General features: G+C 34.8%; 2 protein-coding genes across 3 annotated transcripts; both read left to right on the forward strand.

The window, feature by feature from the left end:
• Positions 1–255: 255 nt before the first annotated feature.
• LOC107768857 (uncharacterized) lies at positions 256–3,862 on the forward strand. 2 transcript variants are annotated; one of them, XM_075232820.1, is made up of 10 exons: positions 256–403; positions 510–571; positions 1,159–1,278; positions 1,393–1,492; positions 1,586–1,666; positions 1,778–1,827; positions 1,928–2,078; positions 2,152–2,208; positions 3,066–3,187; positions 3,265–3,862. In XM_075232820.1, the coding sequence occupies exons 1-10, from the start codon at positions 341–343 to the stop codon at positions 3,467–3,469; spliced, it is 1,011 nt and encodes a 336-aa protein (XP_075088921.1). In that variant the 5' UTR covers positions 256–340; the 3' UTR covers positions 3,470–3,862. The 2 variants fall into 2 exon arrangements, with proteins under 2 accessions (XP_075088921.1, XP_016443494.1); XM_016588008.2 differs by lacking the exons at positions 256–403; positions 510–571 and adding an exon at positions 767–907.
• Positions 3,863–6,294: 2,432 nt separating this feature from the next.
• LOC107768860 (uncharacterized) lies at positions 6,295–7,475 on the forward strand. The gene is made up of 2 exons (XM_075232103.1): positions 6,295–7,323; positions 7,392–7,475. Exons 1-2 carry the CDS (start codon positions 6,295–6,297, stop codon positions 7,473–7,475), a joined length of 1,113 nt encoding a protein of 370 aa, XP_075088204.1.
• Positions 7,476–10,382: the final 2,907 nt, after the last annotated feature.

The raw sequence follows: 10,382 nt of genomic DNA on the forward strand, positions 1-10,382 counted from the left end.
ATATATGGCCCTTTTCCATTAAAAAATTAACTTAAAGTTATTACTATGTAAAATTTTCTTACTATGGAATTGATTGAATATGTCGGTCCTTTTTTTCCTTTCAGATAACTTGTTTACTTATTATGTGAGTAAAATTGTTGTGTGTGAATTTAACCACAAAAAAAAAAAAAAAAAAAAAAAAGTGGGGGGGGGGGGGGGGGGGGGGGAAGGTCTACGGCCAAAGGAAGAAAATCGCGGTAAGATAATGGTGTACGTGGAACAAGACAAGCCCAGTAGCAAGTACCACACGTTAACTCCCAGACTCAATTGTACAAATATGAAAAGTGAAAACAGTTGCTAAATGCTTACATTTCAAATTCAAATTCGTATCTCCGCTTCAATTCTCATCATGTTTATTGTGAAAGTAAAGGAATAAATACACTTTTCATTTCACTTCTTTTTTCAAAAGAATTCTATCTTCTTTTCTTTCTCATCACTATGTTTCTTTGGTTTGTTTTTCCGAACTGCAGACATTGAGAGCTACGGCATTTGGGCTTTATGGCTATATGAATTTCACAAAGTCTGGTTTTGCGTAAGCCCCCCCCCCCCCCCCCCTTTTTGGAATATAAATTGTGCTTCATTTACCTTTTGCTTATGAGTTTCAACGTGGGGAGATTACTGATAATGATTTGTTACTCATTATTCTGTCTCTTGTTATGAGAATCAAGCTGATAATTACTCTTCTCTAGCATTTGGTGTGGTGAATTGGAAATTGTTGTGGAAATATGTACAACAACAACAATTTATCCGGTGTAATCCCATGTGTGGTGTGGGGAGGGTAAATTGTACGCAGACATTACCCCTATCTTGTGAAGTTAGAGGGGCGGTTTCCGAAGGACCTTCCGCTAAAAAAAACAGTTTTCAGCAGGTTTGAACAGGAGAACAATAATGAGTAGTGGAAATATGTCATTTGTAAATTATTGTTTTCCTAAGGAAATATGTAGAAAAGGATTAATATTGATCAAGACTCTTAAACTGATAATTTGTTTTTGTGATCAAGATCCCATTTTTTCCCTTTCGATTAAAACTATTTGATAAGTGGAATCTATGTCTGGGAACTTCTGTGCGTCAAGGATTTCAATGGAAAAAGAATAATTTCTGGCTCCATTTGGATTTTAGGGAACACGCAAAGAAGTTCAAGCCAGAGGATATGCAAGTTCAAATGGAAGGAAAGAATTGCATTGTCACAGGTGCAAATTCCGGCATTGGTTTTGCAACTGCTGAAGGCCTCGCTTCACGGTGCTTATCCTGCCTTCAATTCTTCATTCTTATGGAGTTGGCATTGAGTAATCGATAAAAGAACAATGTTTTGATCTAAGTTTTACTAACAGTTTTGACTTCGAATGTTTCAAGTGGGGCGACTGTCTACATGTTATGCCGTAATAAGGAGAGGGGAGAGGCCGCTCTTACCAAAATTCACTCAATCACTGGAAATAAAAATGTTTACTTGGAGGTAGTTCTTAGTTGTATTATCTGAATTGCTGCAAGAGGAGATCTTTCATTTTGAAGCTTTGTTTATTGGTCACTTTTCTTTCAAAATTGGCAGGTCTGTGATATTTCATCGGTCAATGATGTCAAATCCTTCGCTTCCAGGTTTTGTTCAAAAGATGTACCTGTCCATGTCCTGGTAGTGTACCTTTCCTCAGCTGTGAACCTTTTTCCACTGACACCGTCTAAGATTCTTCATTAGATGATTTCTATTCTTTCTTACCAGTTTCATTTTTTCTTATATAACAAGGTTAACAATGCTGGCCTGCTTGAAAGCAATCGTGTCATCACTCAAGAAGGGTAGGCAGGCTCGTGTTTAGTGCTTCTAAAGCTTTCAATAATACTCTCTTTGGGGATCTGTTCAAATGTTAATTACATCCTTTTATTATCTTAACAACAGATATGAGCTGAGTTTTGCTACCAATGTTCTTGGCACTTACACCTTGACAGAGTTGATGTTACCACTCCTTGAGAAGGCGGCACCTGATGCTCGTGTTATCACAGTTGCCTCGGGTGGGATGTACACAGCGCCACTGACAACTGATTTACAGGTAATTTTATTCCCAATTTCTGAATACATCGATCTTGCTAGGATGACTATGTTCTGATAAACTATATTTGCAGTTTAGTAGTAACAAGTTTGATGGGGTGGAACAGTATGCTCGGAACAAGAGAGTTCAGGTACATTAAATATATTGTCTTGAGAACGGGTACTTCTAAGAGATTTACTAGAGAACTCTTTGATATATATATGTATATGTGTGTGTATATATATATATATATATGTTACTCTCAAATGCTTCTACTCATTTTCTAATTTCATTTATTTAAAGATCCAAGAGAAATTAGTGATTTACCTCCCTTATTTCATTCAGCAAACCTATTAGTCATCTAATTTCCTCGTGTAAAAAGTTGAGCGTTTATGTGGTGTAAGCTACTGAGTATTTTGAACAGTAAGCCCCTTCGTGATGTCTTAAAGAGCATATGGAGATGCCATTTTCATCTTAGATAACTAAGGTGTCTGGTTCTTCTAAGATTCAAAAACAAATATGGAGTAGTTTTCTCTCCCTCATTCCTAGACAACAATCTTTTCATTTTTATCTTACAGCAAATTGGATTTGATTTGCTGATCCCATGGAGGCCTTTACCTCAATCGCAACCTAATTGTGCAATCCCAAGCATATGGTTTCTCTATAGAAGTTAGTTGATGATGGAGACTTTTAAGTCTTGTGGAAAAGTATAGAGAATTTTATCTCTCTGGGTTCCCCCTTCATTTTAACATTTGGAACTAACTAAAAGTTTTGCTACTTGGTCTTGCCAAATATGCGTCTTTCCTTTCTCTTTGTTTGTGTTGTGTTTGCGTTTGTTCTAACATGGATACACAGGACATCAAGGATATGCATATCGTGATCTTTCAATAAACGTATACATCTAGATGTCCGTCCCTATCTTGTTTGCTTTCCACCTAAATTACCACTCTAATATTTTGTATCTCAAGGTTACTATCATCTCAATAGAGTTGCCCATCTTCATTTCAGGTTGCATTGACAGAAAAATGGGCTGAAATGTACAAGGATAAAGGTGTTCGTTTCTACTCCATGCATCCGGGGTGGGCCGAAACGCCTGGAGTATCCAAGAGTTTGCCGGATTTTTCAAAATCGTATGTGGATAGAACACTCCCTTATGAATTCCTTTATCTTCTTAAAAGATAGTAATACTATTCATGATGTTTTGTAGGTTTGAAGGAAAACTTAGAAGTAGTGAGGAAGGTGCAGATACAGTAATCTGGTTGGCTTTACAACCAAAAGAGAAGTTGGTTTCTGGACAATTTTATTTTGATAGAGCTGAAGCACCTAAACATCTGCCACTGACAGGCACCAACAACTCCCATTCCGCTATAGACTCCATAATCGAGAAACTTAGATCTTTGGCCGGCTCATGATAATACATGCTTCCCCTGAGGAATCCTAATGCTCAAGTTTATTTATAGTTTATAGAACAGGATTATCATCTCCTCAAACATAGAACCAGTTATCTATGATTATGATACTGAAGAATGCGAAAACCCAAAAAGATAAAAGATGCCCGAAATCGAATGTATCGTGGCCTTCTACCACTAGACCACTGGTGCACTTTTTATCCTACTCGGTCAGTTATAGTTTATTAATTTTTCCTTGGTGCTTACAGCTCTGTGAATAACTATGAGCTAAACGGTTTGTGATTGTATACATAGTGCGAAGCCTCTACGACATTTCACATTGTACAATTTTTATACATGTATGCTCTGTGAACGCAGACTGCAAACAATAAATTCAATATAATTTAATCTCTTGCGGATCCCCCTTTTTTTCCAATAGAAAGCACGGGGTTAGTGTATCTTTCCTTTTCTTTTTACAATAGAAAGCTTGGTATATCTTTCCCTCTTTCTTTTTTTAATAGAATGTGGAAAATTGTCTGTGTATATAAATAAAATATTATTTTATTTTAATATATACAATAGCTTGCACAACCTTAACACAGCCGGGTGAGGTAGCCCAGCTGCGAAGGGTGTGCAAAATGTTCCACTAATTGTAGTTTCGAATCTCAATGCAAGCTTTTGGTACAGTCCATTTGTTTTATATTATCATATTTTCAAGAAGCAATATAAGGCCTCTTTTCTTATTTTTAAGATTAAGACGTCTGAATCTGAATATTAAGACATGTATTAAGATTTGAATATTAAATAATTAAGATTGTTTAATTTTAACATCTGAATATATAAAATTTATCTTTATTTGAAAATTAATAAATATAAAATTCAAATGAAATACTAATTAGTCTATATTCTATGGTGGCTCCTGATGGTGATGGCTAACGGTAGTGCTTGTAAATGCCAGCGAGAGGCGGCGGTTGGTGGTAGTTTTGGTTGATGGTGGTAGTTCAAGATAGTAACTAGTGATAATTGGTAGTGGAGGCTATTATGATGGAGGATAGTGGCGTAGTGGTGGTTAGTGATAGTTAGTAATGGCGGGTAGTGGTGATAGTTAGTAATGGCGGGTGATGGTGGTAGTTGTGATTGAGCAAGGTGGTGGTGGGTGGCGGTAGTTTATAATGATGGACAATGCCTTCTACGATTATTGATGGTGATGGAGTGATTAATTGAGGAGGATGAGTGTTGGTTGTGGTTGAAAATAATGGTGATGAGAGTGGTGAGGATGGTGGGTGGTGGTAGTCGACAATGGCGGCTATGATTGAGGATGGTGGTGGTGGTGGTGGCGATGGCATGATAGTAGTTGATAATGGTATGCCGTGGCGGCAGTCAATAATGAATGTGGATGATAACATCTTAATGAAATTAAGTTATTGTTATAGATCTTAATCATACATGCCTATTCAGACTCATTAAGTGGTTGTGAAGTAAAAAAAAATTAATGATTAAGATTTTAATAATTAAGATTCAGACTTTAAAAACAAACGACACACTTAAAGTTTGAGATTTGAATGATTAAGATTCAGACCTCCATTAAGTGCAAACAAATGAGCCCGTGTCGTTCTTTTCCGCATCCCAACCAACCTCTGACTTTCTTTTTCTTTTTTAATTTTTCAATAAAAAAATATTAAAGATCATTGTTTAATTGAAAGCTACTTAATAAAAAAGTGACCTAAACCTAACTTTGCCAAAATAGAAAGAAGAAACACAGAGGAGAGAAACAAAAGACCATCCCTTGCTTTTTGCCTTGCAAGCCTACTGCGTTATTGTCGGATCACGAATGCCTGTGAAATCTTGCAGTCTAACTCTGAATCTGATTCAATTTCAGGTTAGATTCTTCTGTCTTTCTCTTTTTCTTTTCTTTTTTCTGCTCAATTTATAATCTTAATTTTATTGTTAGAGTCTTTAGAGATTGAAAACTTACTAAATATTTCTAAATCTCTTAAACAATTTACAACTAAGATAAAATAACTGATACTTAGATGACCTGATTCATCATTCCTGAACATATATTTGTTCTTTAAAAAAAAGTAAGGAACAATTTGGTGGTTGTGTATACGAATTTGGGACATAGTTTGAATTTTCAGATTTAAGAAGTAAAATTTGTATATTGCTCTTGGATTCTGCTAATTAAGCTGGAGTAGTGGTAAAGTTTAGCTTTTTCGACTCTTGTAGTGTTACAGTAAGTACTTACGGTGCTTTTTAATACATGTTCTCTCTATTTCTAATAAGTGTGATGCACTTGACTATTATTTCAGTTTGATTTGAAGTTTCAATGGACTTGAGGAAATTTTTCAGTAAAGTACCAAAAACAAGTTTGACATCTCAAAATCAACCTAATCGAGAAAAACTGTAGACCAATCAGAAATATCATCGCATTCTGCTCAGAGACAAAAACTTAATTTATATTCTATAAATCATGATCCAGCTGAAAGAATTCCAATTTTGAATTATCATCCAAACCATCGTGATGAAATAAGGAGGGAATACCTTCGAATTGGTCCTTGCCAACCTCGGAGTCATGAGGTCCCTCAATCTGACTTTTCAGGATCAAAGCGTCGTTTCCTTTCTAATTGGTTTGATGATTATGGTGACTGGTTGGAATATAATGTGAGTACAGATGCAGCATATTGTTTACCTTGTTATTTGTTAAAGGTGATAATATTCATCAAGGTGGAGATGATGTATTTTCAAGTAAAGGGTTTAGAAATTGGCATAAGATCAAAGACAGCTTTTAAAAGCATATTGGTAGGCCGAATAGTGTTCATAATCAAGCAAAAAGAAATTGTGAAGATCTAATGCAACAACAACAGTCCATTCACGCTGTATTTGACAAACAGTCTAATCAAATGAAATATGAATATCGGCTTCGCTTAAGTGCTTCAATTGATGTGGTAAGACTTCTCTTGAATCAAGGATTGTCATTCCGTGATCACGATGAAAGTGAATCGTCATTGAACATAGGTAACTTTCTTGAAGTTCTTTCAAGGTACCGAGATAGATGTGAAAAGATTAAGCCTTTTGTATTGCAAAATGCTCCAAAAAATAATAAAATGACTTCTCCAGACATCCAAAAAAATATTATGACCGCATGTAAGATAGAAACAATTAAGGCTATAATAAAGGACCTAAATGGTGACTACTTTTGTCTATTAGTTGATGAATCTTTTGATGTGTCACGAAAAGAGCAAATGGCTATTGTTTTAAGATATGTTGATAGAAAAGGATTTGTAGTGGAGGCATTTATTGGACTTGTTCATGTTCCTGATACTAGTGTTTTATCCCTGAAGAAAGTAATTGTTAACATACTTGCTCATCATTCATTAAGTTTATCTTTTTTACGTGGACAATGTTATGACGGGGCAAGTAATATGCAAGGTGATATCAATGGTCTTAAAGTTTTGATTGAACAAGAAAGTAGATCGGCTTGTTCTATTCATTGTTTTGCTCGCCAACTTCAATTAACTCTTGTGGCAGTTTCAAAAAAGTGTGCTCAAGTGGGAGAACTTGTGCTATTAGTTTCAAATATTTTGAATGTGTTGGGAGCTGCTTTTAAACATATGGATGAACTTCGAGAATCTTTAAAAAAAAGACTCCAAGAGGCATTAGATATAGGTGAGCTAGAAAAAGGTAAAGGTTTGAATCAAGAGCTTGGTCTTGTTAGAGCCGGTGATACTCGTTGGGGATCTCACTACAAGTCGTTTGGAAATTTTATACTTTTGTTTGACTCTATTATTGATGTACTTGATACTCTTGCTGAAGATGCAAGTATTTTAGATGAAAGAGCTAAGGCAACAGGATATCTTAGAAGTTGCCAAACGTTTGAGGTTGCTTTCATGTTGTATTTTATGAAAGATATTTTGGGAATCACAATGATCTTAATATATCGCTTTAGAAAAAGGAGCAAGATATTGCTAATGCCATGATACTTGTTGAAGTAGCAAAACAAAGGCTTCAAGAGTTAAGAGTTGATGGATGAGATCCACTTAAAAATAAGGTATCTACATTTTGTACCAGTCATGATATTCACATACCCAATTTTGATGAGCAATATGCTAACTCAGGATGATCACGACGTAAACTTGTTGATCATACTACTTTACATCATTATTATGTGGATGTGTTTTATAAAATTATTAATTGGCAACTTCAAGAACTTAACGCACGTTTCAATGAGGTGACAAGTGATTTGTTTCATGGAGTAGCTTGCCTGAATCCAGTTGATTCATTTTTTAGTTATGACTTTGATGAATTTAATTTAGGTGTCCTTGAGAATCAACTTGCTAATTATATTGTTGATGTACGTGATATTGGTCAAAGGTTCCCCAATTAAGGTGGACTTGGTGAACTTTCAAAAAAACTAGTTGAGACAAAAAAGAATATTACTTATCCTCATTCTGCTTAGTGAAACTTGCTTTGCTTCTGTCAGTTGCTACTGCACCTGTTGAAAGAGCTTTTTCTGTAATGAAGTTTATCCACAATGACGTGCGGAATCGAATGGATAATGAATTTTTGGACGGTTGCATAGTGCCTTATATTTAAAAAAAAAAAGTATTTTGTATTATTTCTAATGAGATTATAAAAATATGTCAAGAGATGAGACCTCGTCGAGTACAATTGTAATAATATATTTAAATTTTGCTTTCAGTAGTAATATTTTTTTTTTTGTTGATTCCTTTATATTGGTTTTGATTTACAAAATAGTTAATTCTGTTAAAGTGTTTTTATAATTTAGCTAAATATTGTGCGTTTTATTATAAAAAAAATTCGGTGCACCAATTTATTAAAAAAAATTATTTACTTATCCAAAGATTGAACATCCTTTGTGAAATTTTTGGCTACGCCACTGATTTTCACGTATAACATAAATGGTATTTAGGTAGTACTACTCGACCACAAATACTTACTTTGCAAAAAAAAAAGATAAAAAGGAGAATATATACCTTTAATGTCTGATGCACATTCTGCAGGCTTCTTTTCTTTTTCTTTTGCCTTGTTGTTGAAGATTCGAATACAACAACCCCTTTAAACGCGGGGATGCTACACACCGTTTAAAAAGCTGCTTCAATTGGTCTCGAGAAAAGAGTAGCTACGCATCAAGACTGCAAGACGACGTGAAGATCTAGTCAATGAGTGGGTTAGGGCCCAGGAAAGTCCCCGGGCCATTTCTGCAGAGATGCAAACTTGGGAACAAGTTGAGCTTCACGTGCTGTGTGAGTCCAATCTCTTGGCGGATGGGCTGAGACGAGGTGGAGCCGATGGACTCAAGCCGGAAGCAATTATTGGCCGATATTAACAGCTATTGAGAGAAGGGATTTTTACCTTCTTGTACCATATATGAAATCTTATTACCCTCAATGTTTAAGGTTTGTGTTTATTATATTTCAGTATACCAAATTACCATTTATATACCATAATTAATTTAGAGGTATAATTAATTGGCAGTTTCTTACTCCTTAATTAAAGGTGTCCATATATCTCACGTTTCTCTCCCCTTAATTACTAAGATCTGACCAGCCCATTTTCCCCTTCCCATTTCTTTCTCTTCTCCGTTTCTATTTCTCGTTTCTTTCTTATTCTACTCTGTTTTGCTTTTTAATCCATTTTTATAAACATAAAAAAGGTATACTAAATAAGTTGTTGGCTAGGTGATGAATCTCATTTTACCTAGTAATTCATGTAACAGTTGTTAAAATTGTATTAGCTAAATGAAGCTATTTTGCCAGCATAAGTTGATGGAATCTGTGTTGATTTGATAGTTGTACACAGTACACTTGTGGGTGGTTCTTCAATTACCGGAAAAAATATCGAAGAGTACATGGTCAGCACCACCGTCGCTGCTCCTTTTTACCATCGCTATTGGAGATTTCAGAAGGTGTGTTGCTTGTGGTAGACTTGTAGGTAGTCGTCCGATTGCCAGAAAAGTTGCCGGAGTCGGAAAAGTTCAATGTACCAATCCAATAAACGGTGACGATTTTTGTAGATGAAGAGCAAATTTTGTTGTCAATATTTTTTTTCACATAAGATTGTAGTTTATTTGTAGTATAAATGTAGTAATTTTGTAGAAATTGTAGATAAATTGTAGAAAAATTAGAAAAAATGTAGATAAATTGTAGATGTTTTAGTCTTCCCAATCTACAATTTATCTACAATTGATCTACAATTCTACAATTTATCTACAATTTCTGGAAATATGCTTCTTCTTCTTCTTCTTCTTCTTCTTCTTCTTCTTCTTCTTCTTCTTCTTCTTCTTCTTCTTCTTCTTCTTCTTCTTCTTCTTCTTCGAGTTTCAATCTGAAATTTAGTCAAAACCAAGTCTAATCTTCACCAAAACCCCTCAAAATTGAGATATAAACTCCTAAACATATTCCGAATTATTTACAACAACACTCAATCCAAACAAATAATGATTTTTGAAAACCCAAATTTGAATTCAAAGCTTTCAAGCTTTTTAATGGCTATCAATGGTGGAAAATATATGGAAGAACAGATTTTTTCAACTTTAAGTTGTTGAAACTCGAAAATTTGAATTGTTCGTTCTTTTTTTTTTCGAGAATTTGAATTGTAGTTCTGGAGAAAAATACGCAGATGAGAAATCTCCTTTCCCTTTTTAAATATTGAATTTAATGTAGAATCAATTAACACCAAGATTCTCTCCTTAATTTTAGCGCGTTTTTAGGGAATATTCTGCCCTTTTAATGCCTAATAGTCGAATGGTATATAAACTGTAGTTAAAGTGTGGACTGGGCGGGTAATTAACAAACTATGCACATTTAGAGTAATAAGGTTTCATATATGGTATAGTTAGGAAAAAATCCCTTGAGAGAACTTCATTTATAGTCCATCGGGCAAAACAAATTTCAATCGGTAGGCCACAAATTGATCC

This window comes from Nicotiana tabacum, chromosome 16 (assembly GCF_000715075.1).
Source record: "Nicotiana tabacum cultivar K326 chromosome 16, ASM71507v2, whole genome shotgun sequence".
Taxonomy (NCBI): Eukaryota; Viridiplantae; Streptophyta; class Magnoliopsida; order Solanales; family Solanaceae; genus Nicotiana; species Nicotiana tabacum.

Excerpts from the sequence above, each read along its gene's own strand:
- LOC107768857 (XM_075232820.1), top strand. The coding sequence starts at position 341 with ATGCTTACATTTCAAATTCAAATTCGTATCTCCGCTTCAATTCTCATC. Across the intron at positions 1,493-1,585 it reads ATAAAAATGTTTACTTGGAG|GTCTGTGATATTTCATCGGT; the intron begins GTAGTTCTTAGT and ends CAAAATTGGCAG. Across the intron at positions 2,079-2,151 it reads CACTGACAACTGATTTACAG|TTTAGTAGTAACAAGTTTGA; the intron begins GTAATTTTATTC and ends CTATATTTGCAG.
- LOC107768860 (XM_075232103.1), top strand. The coding sequence starts at position 6,295 with ATGCAACAACAACAGTCCATTCACGCTGTATTTGACAAACAGTCTAAT. Across the intron at positions 7,324-7,391 it reads GAAGTTGCCAAACGTTTGAG|AAAAAGGAGCAAGATATTGC; the intron begins GTTGCTTTCATG and ends ATATCGCTTTAG.